The 15,949-nt window shown below is 34.9% G+C and overlaps 1 protein-coding gene and 1 pseudogene across 1 annotated transcript in view; one reads left to right on the forward strand and one right to left on the reverse strand.

The window, feature by feature from the left end:
- TAF4B (TATA-box binding protein associated factor 4b) overlaps window positions 1-15,949 on the reverse strand; it is a 117,198-nt gene that overhangs the window by 77,058 nt on the left and 24,191 nt on the right. Inside the window, exons 8-9 of the mRNA XM_036914257.2 lie at window positions 3,814-3,949; window positions 2,971-3,076 (exon numbers count right to left, since the gene is read on the reverse strand). Coding sequence (XP_036770152.2) covers window positions 2,971-3,076; window positions 3,814-3,949 — 242 coding nt within the window. The remainder of the gene's footprint in view (window positions 1-2,970; window positions 3,077-3,813; window positions 3,950-15,949) is intronic.
- LOC130684130 (UBX domain-containing protein 2A-like) lies at window positions 3,956-10,099 on the forward strand (annotated as a pseudogene).

Genomic DNA, 15,949 nt, shown 5'->3' on the forward strand with positions numbered 1-15,949 from the left:
CACAATTGCATCAAAAAGAATAAAATACTTAGGAATAAACCTAACCAAGGAAGTGAAAGACCTACACACTGAAAACTGCAAGATAACTCTTAAGAGAAATTAAAGAGGACACTAAAAAATGGAAATTCATCCCATGCTCTTGGCTAGAAAGAATTAATACTGTCAAAATGGCCATCCTGCCTAAAGCAATCTACATATTCAGTGCAATTCCTATCAAAATACCAACAGCATTCTTCAATGAATTAGAGCAAATAGTTCTAAAATTCATATGGAATGACAAAAGACCCCCGAATAGCCAAAGCAATCCTGAGAAGGAAGAATAAAGCTGGAGGGATTATGCTCCTCAACTTCAAGCTCTACTACAAAGCCACAGTAATCAAGACAATTTGGTACTAGCACAAGAACAGAACCATAGACCTATGGGACAAACTAGAGAGCCCAGATATAAACCCAAGCATATATGGTCAATTAATATTCAATAAAGGAGCCATGGACATACCATGGGAAAATGACAGCCTCTTCAAAAACCGCTGTTGGCAAAACTGGACAGTTACATGCAAGAGAATGAAACTAGCTTATTGTTTAACCCCATACATAAAATTAAACTAGAAATGGGTCAAAGACCTGAATGTAAGTCATGAAACCATAAAACTCTTAGAAGACAACACAGGCAAAAATCTCCTGAATATAAACATGAGCAATTTCTTCCTGAACACATCTCCTCGAGCAAGGGAAACAAAAGCAAAAATGAACACATGGACTACATCAAATTAAAAAGCTTCTGTATGGCAAAGGACACCATCAAAAGAACAAAAAGGCATCCTAAAGTATGGGAGAATATATTTGTAAACAACATATCTGACAAGTGGTTAACATCCAAAATATATAAAGAACTCACACGCCTCAACACCCAAAAAGCAAAAAACCCAATTAAAAAATGTACAGAGTATATGAAGAGACAGTTCTCCAAAGAAGAAATTCAGATGGCCAACACACACGTGAAAAGATGCTCCACACAGCTAATCATAAGGAAAATGCAAATTAAAACCACAATGAGATATCACCTCACACCAGTAAGGATGGCCAGTATCGAAAAGACTAAAAACAACAAATGCTGGTGAGGATGCAGAGAAAGATGGAACCCTCCTACACTGCTGGTGGGAATGTAAGCTAGTTCAACCATTGTAGAAAGCAGTATGGAGGTTTCTCAAAAAAACTAAAAGTAGAAATACCATTTGACCCAGGAGTCCCACTCCTTGCAATTTACCCAAAGAATACAACTTCTCAGATTCAAAAAGACATATGCATCCCTATGTTTATAGCAGCACTATTTATAATAGCCAAGATATGGAGCAATCTAAGTGTCCATCAGTAGGTGAATGTATAAAGAAGAAGTGGTACATATATACAACGGAATACTATTCAGCCATAAAAAAGAAACAAATCCTACCATTTGCAACAACATGGATGGAGCTAGAGGATATTATGCTCAGTGAAAAAAGCCAGGAGGAGAAAGACAAGTGCCAAATGATTTCCCTCATTTGTAGAGTATAAAAACAAAGCAAAACTGAAGGAACACAACAGCAGCAGAATCACAGACTCCAAGAAGGGACTAGTAGTTACCAAAGGGGAGGAGTGTGGGAGGGCGGTTGGGAGGGAGGGAGATGGGGATTGAGGGGTCACACATGGTGTGAGGGCTCACGGGGAAAACAAGGTAGCACAGAGAAGGCAAATAGTGTATCTGTCCCCTCTTACTATACTGATGGACAGTGACTGCAATGGGGTATGGGTGGGGACATGGATAACTGTAGTAACCACATTGTTTTTTCATGTGAAACCTTCATAAGAGTGTATATCAATAATACCTTAATAAAAAAAATTTTTTAATTTTTTGCTCTGTGAAAGACACTGGTAAGAGAATAATAAAATACACTACAAAGAAAATATTTCCAAATCACTTATGTGGCAAATGACTTGGAGAAGAACTCTTAAAACTCAACCATAAGAAAATAAACAACTCAGTCAGGAAAAATGGGCAAAAGATTTGACATATGCTTCACCAAAGAAGATACATGGATATCAAATAATCATAAGAATGATGATCAAAATCTTTGGTCATAGGGAAAATGCATATTAAAACCACAATAATAATAACCACTATACACTTATTAGAATGGTACAAATCAAAAGAACTGACAATACTCAAGAGCTGACAAAGTGGAGAGCAACTAGAACTTTCATCTTTGCTGATGGGAATGCAAAATGGTACATACAATCCCGTTGGTGAACAGTTTGATAGCTTCTTAAACACTTAAAAAACACACTTACCAAATGACCCAGCAATCATACTCCTAGATTTTTAATACATAGAAATGAAAATTTATGTTCACAGAAAAATCTGTATGTAAATGTACACAACAGCTTTAAATATAATCGCCAAAAACTAGAAACAACCCAATGCCCATCAGTGGGAAAAAGGATAAACAAATTTACATTCACACAACAAATATATTCCTCAACAATAAAAAAGAACAATCTAACATTCAAAATGATGTGCATGAATCTCAAAAACATGCTGAGTGAAAAAAGTCAGATGCAAAAGAGTAGATCATCTAATTTTCCATTTACATGAAATTCAAGAATAAACAAAATGATCTATGATGATAGACACAAGAACAGTGGCTGTTGGAGGTGGGGCTTGGGGTAATTGATTTGAAAGGAGCATAAAGATGATGGATATGTTCAGTATCCTGACATAGATTATGATTGCTCAGGTATGTATGTTTGTCAGAATTCACTGAGCTATACCCTTAAGATGTGTACACTTTACTGTTACTTAAGTACAGTTAGCTTTTTTGAAAGGCATCAATATATTTATTTTATATAAGCATTACTCAGCCATCTCTTTTTGATTTGATAAAAAATCACTTCCTTAAACCAGACCACATTTTAACTATTTATTTTCTTTACCTGAAGGATATTGTTCCATTCTCTTTTATTTTATTGTTCTGAATAGGAGATGCTTGAAGTGACAGAATTTTATTTCCTGGCAGGGTAATTTGCTTTAGAATGGAAGCTATAAAAACAAAGAAAGAAAAGAGTAGAGTTTAAAAACAGAAAGTAATCACACCACATTAGGAAAAATTTCGGAAACAGCTTTTAATATGTATATATATATATATACACACACACACACACACACACACACACATATATAAAATAACTAAATATATATATATAGAATAATCAACAAAAACTTCAATCTGCCCTAGAACCATGTTTAAATTCAAACATGACAATGAATTTATTCCCTGCATTTATTCTTATTTCATAAGAAATCAAGACCCCACCACCGCCATTTCTTTTTATATCATCTACAAATCACCATTGCATTATAAAAATATTATATAGAAAATGTGAAACATATGTTAATAATACATGAATCCTCTAACTTTTCTGTGTAAGACTGATTCCAAACTTGGAGAAAGAACTACATTTTAAAAAGAAATAAAGCTATAACAAATTTCATAAGCTAAAAATTACTTTATGTACTATTAGGTTGTTCTATCTGAGAGTAAAACACCATGAGTAGTTGATTCTTTTATTTTAAAACAACATATGCCCCTAAAAAGTGACTATGTATGTCAACAGAATGTAACAAATGATCTTTCAGTCTTTTCTGATAGGTCCCAACTCAAACTATCTTGTCCTAAGAACAGATTTCTCTTATTTTGTAACAAAATAAAAAAGAGAGGACAGAACACCAGTGTGTTCCAAACCCAGTTAAATGGAGCAGCACAGGCCAGCATCTACCTGGAGGAAACTGACTGGTAGGTATCACAGTGCTCACTGGCACATTCTTCTGTCCAGATTTCTGAATGGTCAATGCTGAGGAATGGGAAAGTGTGGTCACTTGTTTTGAAATGCCTCCAGAAGGCTGCTGGACTACCTGAAACAAAAAGAACTATCAGTAGAGTCATTCAACTGAACCTGCTTCAGGAAAGAACAAGCTTCAGTTGCAACAATAGATCGACTGTGCTCACTATCAGTAAATATACCTTTATCTTACCATAACAAGAAAGGCCACTTAAAATTTAAATTTGTATGTAGCAAAGTTACCTTGTTCAAAAGTGAAAAGTATGACTATCTCACACAATATATATTATTTCTTAAAGTAGAAAGCAAACTTACATTACATATCACCCAATTTAAATCTCCGTATGGATCCTATTTTGGAAATCCTATATGGATTTCTTTTCATGTAAAATTTCAAACACATACAGAAGCAGAGGGAACAATAAAATGAAACCACTATACAATTATTATCCAGCTTCCACGATGATTAATTCTTGGCCAATCCTTACCCAACCCACTTCCCTTATCACCCTCAATTATTTTAAAACAAATCCCAGAAGTATAGTTTTATCTACAAATATTTCAAAATGTATCTCTGAAGGATAAAGACTTCTAATGGGCTGCTTTCTAAAAGTGTCTGGGAAAAAACAAAGCTAAAAGGATGCTCCACGAAAACAGTTCAAGAAATCTAGAGGGTGAGGTTGAGGACAAAGGGAAAAAAATTAAAGTAATATTAAGGACTTATTTTTAGCTTCAAAGAAGAAAAAACAGAATAGCAGAACATTATTTTCTCACTTGAAAGAAGAAAAACTGTCAGCACATATTTAAGCCAGTTACTGATAGTGAAATAGTTAACCCCTGACACATTGGAGGGTAGGGGAGTTCGTCTGCCCCACCCCATACAGTTGAAAACCCACCTGTAACTTTTGACTCCCCCAAAACTAAATAGCCCACTGCTGACTGGAAGCCTTACCAATAACATAAACAGCTAACACATATTCTGTATGTAATATATATCATGTGCTATATTTTCAGAGTAATGTTAGCTGGAGAAAAAAGTTTCTTCAAATTGTCGCAAATCTCCAAAAAATTTTCTAATGTATATATTGAAAAAGTTCTGCATATAAGTGGACCTGTGCAGTTCAAATCCCTGTTGTTCAAGAGTAAGCTGTGTTACAACCCTCAAGATCTCCCAATAAATGATCCTATAGGAACTAACATCCCCAGAGAAGAAATAGAAGGTGGAATAATTCAACTGCCATCATTCTATGAGAATATACTATTAACAGAATATATTCTTGAAAATGATATATTTCAGTAAGTTGAGATCTCATTTATTATAAAGTCCTAGGGATCAGATTTAAATTATACAGAGTAATACATACACTTAAAGTGCCATTTATGTATTCAGACTGAAACTCAACACAAACACTCCTAACAATTCTGGCTTATCTCCCCATGGTTCACATTTTGTTCCGTAGTATCTTTTATTGGGTATTCTCTTCAGTATTTTAATTATGAAAGACAATAAAATATTATTAGAAATGTGTTTATGAGTTAGTCTTCAAGGCATTTTTGATGGGTGCTCAAAGATACAACAGCCCAGAGACCTGTCCCTCAGTTGGACAGGGCTCCAGGCTTTCTGGAGACTAGCAGGAGGGGTGAGGGTGAGAGCTGGCCCCTACAAGACCCTGGCACTGGTGTGAGGCCTTGGCATAGAACAAGCTGGGGAAGGCAGGCTTCAGTGCCCAGCCTTGGGCTGCCAGGCCCACAGGTCAACTTCGTACAGATGGCAGGGGGCAAATGTGCCAGTTTAAAAAATAAAACAAACAAATATATATATGATATTTATATATATCACAAAGTTTGAGCTGCGATTTATCAATCCTGGACCCCCATCATTCCTCATTTCCATGAGGACAGCCCTTGGGACAGCACAGTGAAGTGCACTCCTGCACCCCTGCTGAGTAAAATGACACATAATGAGGGACAAAGTGTAACAGAACTCACTGGTGTTCTTTCACAGAAAGAACCATTTCCAATGACAGTATTAGGCGTCCTATGGAGACTGAAATTATTTTAAAGAGGTGGAAATTGGCCCAAAGAAGAGATATTTACTCCTTCTTGGCAAGCAAAAAAAAAAAGCTATTATATTTTTAAAAACTTAAATCACTTGAAAGAATAATAAATAGTACATTCCTCTTGACCTGTCAAGTTCTGATGTTTTATTTGGATGTTAACAAAAATTAACATTCTATTAGTTTGTAGAAACTAAAGATCTAAAGCTTCACATATTCTCTAGATGACTGGGTTTTTTTTACATTAATTATGATCTGAGATATCTGACAAGGAACTGTTCTTAAATTCCATGAGGAAAGGAAGCAAAGAAACACAAGTATGGATTAAACAAGTAAATAAGAACACTCATCACATTTTGCTTTCTCTGCATTTTAAGCTCCACCCACTCCCTATTCAGAAATATACAGCAATCAAATACTTATCTCTAAATAACTCAAGTAGTACATGCATACAGTTACTAAAACCAAAGGTAGTAGAGCTCCTTTAATTTCTATATAATACTCAATATATGATTACTGGCATGTACTCACTGAAGTTGAGTTCTAGAAAACAGAGGGCCCAGTGAAACAAAACTGTAGTATTAAAGTCAGGAAACACATGTTAGTTGTCGACTATTTCTCAGGAACAGCTAATGAGTGACTCGTGTCACTATTCCTCATCTTCTGGGACAATGGCATGCACCACTCAATGATATCAATTTAGGCACCCACACCCAGCCTCAGAATCCTTAACCCAGAGCTCCAGTAAAGTCCTACAGTGGGAGTTGAAATTTATCTGCCATGCCCAGCCTAGATTAAAACTCAACCTTGATAAACCTCAGAAAATGCTGTTTCTTTAAGGATTAAATTAACACTTCTAAACACTTTAAAATTTGTTCAAATGCATTTTTTGTACTACCAGCCTTTATAGGAATCAGTAAATGTTGCTTCAAATTGAGAACCTATAAATTTGTTAAAAGAATTTAAATGTGCTTATTGCATGATTTGATTTATATGAAGTTTAAGAACTAGCAAAACTAATCTGTGGGAAAAAATTATCAAAAGAGTTGTTGCTTCTGGGGAATTGGGGTGGGAACTGATAAGGGACACAGGGGAACTTCAAGGCGATGGTAACAATCTTTATCTTCATAGAGGGTTTTAAGTTACACAGAGGTATGCACTCTCAAAACTTACCAGATAATGCATTTAAGACTTGTACCTGTCAGGCCGGGTCCCAACTGCGGCTGCAGTTTGAGGGGGTCTGGAGGTGGGCGGTGCCCACGTCCGAGGGGCTCCACCCCAGTGGCCGGGGCGACTTGGCCGCTAATCGAGTTGAGCACGAAGCCCGCCCCCTCCTGCGGCCACGCCCAGAGTAAGGCAAAGGGAATGAAAGAAGCAGATAATCTTGAAAGTGTAAAAGAGGAATGGGTTTGTGAAACTGAATCTGACAACCAACCTCTCAGTGATAATCCACAAATTACAAATACGTTGTTGCTCTTTGAGGCAGCTCTGAAGGCTGGTGCCAAATGCTTGTCTCCCACTGAACAGAAGAAGCAGTAGATGGAAGTAAAAAGTTATGGGAAATGGATTCACGGTCAACGATGACTTCAGAAGTTATTCTGATGGTGCAAGTCAGCAGTGTCTTAACTCCATCAAAAAAGGGGAGTTACCTTTAGAATTACAGGGAATTTTCAATAAAGAGGAGGTGATTGTTAAAGTCAAAGACAAAAAATTGAAGTGTGTATGTCAACAAAGCCTGTCTATTCCTGCCCTTCTCGGGACAGGTCACAGGCCGGGAAGTGCCACACAGAAAATTGTTCCTAAAGTGAAGAGTATTGAAGTTGAGAATAAAATTGTCTATTGTCCCACAAAACAACCTGGAACCCATTATTAATATACAGATCTGCTGAGCAACAGGGAAAGGACTGCCCAAAAATTTAACATTTCTCATAGGAAAAGTCCCATCAAACGCTTCATCAAAAAATACCCAGGATGTCAAAGAAGTCCTCCCTTTGCCCTGGCGAGAGCTCTTCCTTTTCTTCAATTGCTAGATGAAACACTCACACTGGAAGAAGCAGATTTACAGAATGCTGGGATCATTCAGACTCTGAGGAACTGCTGGACCTTTTAGAGAATTTCCTTAACACTGGTTTTTGATACACTAAGTAGCAAGTTCACAGAGAAACACTGGTGGTAAGTAGATATGCAAACCAAAATGGTGGAAAGGAAAAGTCAGATTCATTAGACTTTTGGTTGGAGAACGAGTTTAACTCTCTCCTGATGATATTTTTAAGTACAAATTAAGAAAGTATGACTGGAAAGTATATTGAATGCACTTTTTCCAAAAGGTACTCAGAAAGAAAACATACTTATTTTCAAATACCAATTATTGAACATAAGATATGTTAAATAGCTGTATCATTTAGAATTTTAATATGGTATATATTAGCAAACATGTTCACAGCATCATTCATTCAAGCATCATTCCCAAACAGCAATGATTATTTAAATGTTAGCTGTTCAGGATTTTTATACAGCAATACAAAAAAAAATTACACATGGCAGGTTAAAATCATCAACATTATTATCTTATACTTGAGATACATTTGAAAGGCTGGAAGGGACTGCTTTCACCACAGCTATGCTGAAATGTCAGTGTTCTCAATTTGCCTTATCTAATAGCAAGATATACTCAAATATTAATTTGGCAACAGTATCTAAGATGCATTTTTAAGAATAAAATAAGAATTAAGAATAAAATTGTGTAGCTTAGTATAATGTCAATATTAATCTGCCTACTCACATTTCTGAATTTTCGAAAACTAATTTTCAAAAATTCTTTTCCCTCTAGGAACCCTAGTTCATCCCTATTTTATTTTCTTTTGAAAATTAGGGATTTGTTCTTAGCTAACGTTTGGGTAAGCCACTCATGTGCCACCACGTAGATTTTAATGCTTGTATTGTCACACTGATAATATTTTTTAAATGTGTCATGTAAGTTATGGTTTTCTATTCAATGCCTCAGACTCAACCTGTGCATACATTAAAGGATTATTTACATTCCCATGTCTCCAAAGTAAACATGCTTTGTATCTTAGAGGTTTAACTAAAATCCACTCGACTTCAATACTTCACTATTGGGTTAAATCCCCTTTGCCTAAAAATAATAGTTTTTTGTTTTTTTTGCAAGTAGTCATATTTGAAGTGAAATATACATTGAGCATGTCAAGGAAATAAGTAATTAAGTAGCCACACCTATCAGCAGTAATGTTCATAGGCACTAGATGTCTTCCACAAAGAGAAGTTCTCAAACTCTTTGGTCTCAAGATCTTCTGTTTATGTAGGTTGTATACACTATATTAAGAGTTAAATGTTACAAAATATTTATTCATTTAATAATAAACACTTGTTAATATAAACATTTTTACAAAAAATGTCTACTTTCTAAAACAGAAAGATTGTGAGAAAAGTGGCATTATGTTCCATTTCTTGCAAATACCTTTACTGTCGGAATTAAAGACAGATGGAATCTCATATATATCTATACATCCAATCTGTTGTAATGTCACACATGTAGCCTCTAATAAATGATACTGTATGTTCATGAGGAAATGAAAAAAATAAAAAGCAAATAACATCTTAAAAAATATATTTTTACATGTCATTGCATGTTAGCTAAGAAAGAAAAAAAGGGCAAACAAATATTGAACTATAGTTAGATATGCATATTTAATTATTTAAGAAGTCTGACATACATCAAAAAATTTAGATGATTGATGGCTTATACATGATAAATCAAGTATAGTGATTGCACATAGTAAAACTAGGTGGTTGTTATATGGACACCCACTATAAACTTCAAAAGTCTGAAAATTTTCAAAGCAAAAATAAGATGACATATGCACTGTAAGTATTGTCCCTAAACAGTGTTTTCCATTCAAATTCTAATGTACCTTTACCAAACAAAAATTCTAAAAAATTTATTCCTCAGGTAAATTTAAATGAACTAGCATTAACCAACCTATATATTAAGATTATATAAACTCTGATTAAATTATAGCCCATGAAGAATTTTCTATGCAAATCTGTAGGCCCTACTTGTATTCAACCTCTTTTATTTCGCCAAACCTTTCATTATTCTAATTTAAGTGGGATTACAATCGACAACTGAATTCTACCTCTCACTCTTAACAGAATGCAAAAAATAGAAGGAAAAAAGAAAAAGGAGAAACTGCTTAGTAGGTTTCTCCTAGTAGGTCAGTTCAAAAGGAAAGAGTGAACTATTTGAGCCAATAAACCATTAATGATCCTTGCTTTTTTCCCTACTTAATTTTTATGTTAACTTCTCTAGTGGAAACACCGGCCACCAGCATACTCAGACTGAAATTTATACCTTGAAAATACTCGTTAACCAGTGAAAATTGAAGTTAGAAACAATCAGCTAAGTCTCACAGAAAATATCATATAAAAATATATTTACTGAAAATTCTTTAATAGTTCCCCCACTTCAAAGGAATCAGTTAAAAGAAAAAATATGATGCAAAAAATTTATTCTAGTATTCTGCATTATTTTAGGAGATCAGTTTACCTCAATACAATAAAACAGAAAATTAGCATGTCAATAATACACTGATTATTTATTTTTCTCATATAGCCATGAAAATAATATTTGGAGAACACTGAATGTATTTACTTGGCCACTTATTTATCAAATATCTACAATTCTGTTAGGGAAGAAATGCAATTAATATAGTTACTTGGGAAATTAAATATTTAAAATAAGAAAAATATCTATGACAATACTTATACTTCGTTCTGCCCTATCTCCAAATATGTTATTCTTAAAGATATTCCAAGTGATACTTAAATACAAGATTACTAAGAATAACAATATTCAGTTTACTCTCTAAAATTATCTGCCTTTTTTCCCAAAAACAAAAACCAGGAATTTTGAAGTAACTCTCATTTATGAATTTTATTTACATGTTATGGATTTAAATGACTTGTTTAATTTTTTATGGTAAAATTATTTATCAAAATTTTTTAAATGATCAAACTGACATTAAAATTTCGCTTTTCTAAATTAAGTTTAGCTTTTGCTCAGTTATGAGTAAAAGAGTTTTTTCACAAATGCCCTAACAAAACTTTTTAAGCATCGAAACTCCCAAAAGCATCTACTTATTTATCTATCCATCATCAGTAGACTATCAATCCAATTCATCTAGGCTACTTCATTAACTTTTAAACAAAGGTAAAAATGTTAAGCTCAACATTTAGTTGGAATGTGTAACATCATACAATAGCTACTGTGACAGAACTGGAAGATGACCAATGAGTTTAATCATTTCTAAGAAGTAGAATCGTAAATGAAATCCCAAGAACTACTGATTAGGTCCGTATTTCAAGAATTGAAGCATTTGATGATCTACACATACAAAGCACTGAATTAGTGATACAAAAAGAAAAATTTATACCTCAAGAAGCGATGAACAATTCTAGTAAATTTACTTGATGAGAAATTTCGCAGATCCCCAGAAGGTAAACATACAATAATCAATGAGATAGAAAAGATAACATGTAGTCATAAATGTAAATCTTTTAAAAATTGGGTTAGAGTCTTTTTAGTTTGTAACAGAAATGTGTAATTTCATGAAAAGAGTAATTTTCATATGCAACTGAAAATCTAAACCCTGTAATGGTAGACTGGGAAGATTCTTATAACTTTAAAGTGTGATGTTTAAAACATCCAGAAGGCAGGAAACCTATATGCAATTCTCCAGAAAAACTAGTACAAGCTAGAAACAAATAAAGTATAAAATGGCAAATTTTTAAATTCATGATCAATTACTAAAGGAACTAAACAACACAAATTTTAAATCTAACACTGAACAACACAGCCATATTTCAACCATATTTGTTTCATCCATATTTGTTTCTAATGTATCATTTTTGGAGATGGCATGTGGAGTTGCATAGACCACAGATTTGATCCAGTGTGGAAATTCTTGTATTTTAAATGATTATTTGCCATATTTCTTATTAAGCTGCACGGAATATGTTCTTATGTTTCTACCACCTTGAAGGGTTTGCCTCCTTAGTGAGACCTAGGTTTAAATAGGACTATGGTTTATAATGGACTCACTGATGATATCCTTATATTACTTGAGTAATAATAGTAATTCCAACTTGAGTAATATTTTCTACATTAGTTGATTTGAATGTCCTAGTTCAATCCTCTCTATGTCATCACCATGCAGAACAGCTTATATTTTTTGTGCCCAAGGTAAAAATCTGCTGTAAAACAGATTACAATGAATCTTTAGTGTCTAGCTGCTCCAGTTTTTGCCATTTTAAATTAGAAGTTATGATTACTGGCATCAAATCTATTCACTAAAATTGAAACAAAGGCCAAAAAAGAAAGCAGCATCCACAAGGAAAATTATATTATTCTACATTATTTTAAGAATGCAAGTAGAAGGTTTAAAAGTCCCTAATATCCACCACTGAATTTTCTATCACCTTTTTTCTTGATTGAAATTGTTTCTAATGTATACCAAATCAAACCTACAAAATGTAAATAAGTGTCAAAACATAACTGTCAGAAGGTTTTCTGTTTCAGAACACTCCAGAAACCTAGAAGTTCTTACCATAAGCGCCACAACCTAATGGGACAGACGCTGGATTCTAGACTGACATACATTTTACTTGCTGATGCCAGTGGACAGGGTCACGTATAATTTCCAGATTCTTCATTTTCTCCATTCCTCTTTTTCATCATAAAATATTTTAAAATCCATAGTGCATACACAATATGCTCTTAAAACTATGTAGTTACAGAGTATTATTTTGTTTCAGGGACTGATACACTACAGATACTCAGTAAAATATTAGCACCAATTCAAGAATTAGCTATGATCCACAAAGAGGATTTTAATTCTGATCCTGTGCTACTAGATGGAGGCCTTTCTTTGGGGCAATTACTCAGTTCCAGTGGTTCCCCAACCTGGCTGCTCAGATTGATGTTTAAGAATCAGAGCTTCTTAGAGGGTATTATGCTAAGTGAAATAAGCCAGGCGGAGAAAGACAAGTACCAAATGATTTCACTCATATGTGGAGTATAAGAACAAAGGAAAACTGAAGGAATAAAACAGCAGCAGAATCACAGAACCCAAGAATGGACTAATAGTTATCAAAGGGAAAGGGACTGGGGAGGATGGGAGGGAAGGGAGGGATAAGGGCAGGGGAAAAAGAAAGAGGGCATTACGATTAGCATGTATAGTGCGTGGGGGGCACAGGGAGGGCTGCGCAACACAGAGAAGACAAGTAGTGATTTTACAGCATCTTACTACGCAGATGGACAGTGACTGTGAAGGGGTATGTGGGGGGGACTTGGTAATGGGGGGAGCCTAGTAACCATAATGTTCTTCATGTAATTGCAGATTAATGATACCAAAATTAAAAAAAAAAAAAAAAAAAAGAATCAGAGCTTCTAAAAAGTTTTCATTTCTGAGATTAAACTCAGACACTCAAGAGAAACTCTGCAAGGCAGATAGATTTCTCCATTTGAAAATCACCCCAGAGAAAGAAGGAATGAAAAAAGATTAGTGCCCAGGAAATGCCTATTACTTCTTACCTTCCTGCCTACCCACAAGTTGACTACTGTCCAAACTATCTTCATTTTATGCCCTTTCATTTTACGCCCAAAGCTGCCCTCTGCCTCAAAGACAGTCATCCAAACATCCTAACCTCTTCTCCTAATCACACAAAGAGGGCTAGGAAGTTAAACTAGATTTTACTATTTCAAGCAGAATAAACTAAAACAGAGATTCAAAACACAGCCTGTAATACAAGGCTTGCAGAAGAGAACAAGGGCAGTTGCCAACAACCAAAACAGCAGCTGGCTCTGCTACGGTGTAAGGTAGGGGAGAAGTTTACTGAGACATGATTTTTAATTAAATCCGTGCATACTACGTCCCACAGATTAACAATATTTTCACAGACTTCCTATAAAACTTGTCTTGAATAAATGATAGCATTAATCGATAAACAGTTAAAAGAACCTCCCAAACTACTGAGTTTAGATAAAAACACAAGTCCTTACTCACCTGCTCCCCTCACAATCGTCTTCTCCCCATGGCACGTATTTTTACAAGAATTGTCACCACAATATCACCTATATAATAACTCTACAAAAATATTGAATCTAAAGAAATAAAAGGCATCCAGATAGGCAAGGAAGAAGTCAAACTGTCCCTGTTTGCAGATGACATGATATTGTACATAAAAAACCCTAAAGAATCCACTCCAAAACTACTAGATCTAATATCTGAATTCAGCAAAGCTGCGGGATACAAAATTAATACACAGAAATCTGTTGCTTTCCTATACACTAACAATGAACTAGCAGAAAGAGAAATCAGGAAAACAATTCCATTCACAATTGCATCAAAAAGAATAAAATACTTAGGAATAAACCTAACCAAGGAAGTGAAAGACCTATACACTGAAAACTACAGGTCACTCTTAAGAGAAATTAAAGAGGACACTAAGAAATGGAAATTCATCCCATGCTCTTGGCTAGGAAGAATTAATATTGTCAAAATGGTCATCCTGCCTAAAGCAATCTACAGATTCGATGCAATTCCTATCAAAATACCTATAGCATTCTTCAATGAACTAGAGCAAATAGTTCTAAAATTCATATGGAATGACAAAAGACCCCAAATAGCCAAAGCAATCCTGAGAAGGAAGAATAAAGCAGGTGGAGTTATGCTCCCTGACTTCAAGCTCTACTACAGTAATCAAGACAATTTGGTACTGGCACAAGAACAGACCCACAGACCAGTGAAACAAAATAGAGAGTCCAGATATAAACTCAAGCATATATGGTCAATTAATATACAATAAAGGAGCCATGGATATACGATGGGGAAATGACAGCCTCTTTAATAGCTGGTGTTGACAAAACTGGACAGCTACATGTAAGAGAATGAAACTGGATCATTGTCTAACCCTGTACACAAAAGTAAACTCAAAATGGATCAAAGACCTGAATGTAAGTCATGAAACCATAAAACTCTTAGAAAAAAAAATAGGTAAAAATCTCTTGGACATAAACATGAGCAACTTCTTTATGAACTTCTCTCCCTAGGCAAGGGAAACAAAAGCAAAAATGAACAAGTGGGACTATATCAAACTAAAAATCTTCTGTACAGCAAAGGATATCATCAGTAGAACAGAAAAACATCCTACAGTATGGGAGAATATATTCATAAATGACATATCTGATAAGGGTTTGACATCCAAACTATATATATAAAGAGCTCACACACCTCAACAAACAAAAAGCAAATAAGCCAATTAAAAAATGGACAGAGGAACTGAACAGACACTTCTCCAAAAGAAATTCAGATGGCTAACAGGCACAAGAAAAGATGCTCCACATCGCTAATCATCAGAGAAATGTAAATTAAAACCACAATGAGATATCACGTCACACCAGTTAGGATGGCCAACATCCAAAAGACAAACAACAACAAATGTTGACGAGGTTGTGGAGAAAGGGGAACCCTCCTACACTGCTGGTGGGAATGTAAACTAGTTCAATCATGTGGAAAGCAGTATGGAAGTTCCTCAAAAAACTCAAAATAACAATACCATTTGACCCAGGAATTCCACTCCTAGGAATTTACCCTAAGAATGCAGCAGCCCAGTTTGAAAAAGACACATGCCCTCCTAGGTTTATCGCAGCACTATTTACAATAGCCAAGAAATGGAAGCAACCTAAGTGTCCATCAATAGATGAATGGATAAAGAAGATGTGGTACATATACACAATGGAATATTATTCAGCCATAAGAAGAAAACAAACCCTACCATTTGCAACAACATGGATGGAGCTATAGAGTATTATGCTCAGTGAAATAAGCCAGGCAGAGAAAGGCAAGTACCAAGTGATTTCACTTATCTGTGGAGTGTAAGAACAAAGAAAAGCTGAAGGAACAAAACAGCAGCAGATTCACAGAACCCAAGAATGG

This window comes from Manis pentadactyla, chromosome 6 (genome assembly GCF_030020395.1).
Source record: "Manis pentadactyla isolate mManPen7 chromosome 6, mManPen7.hap1, whole genome shotgun sequence".
NCBI classification, from domain to species: Eukaryota; Metazoa; Chordata; class Mammalia; order Pholidota; family Manidae; genus Manis; species Manis pentadactyla.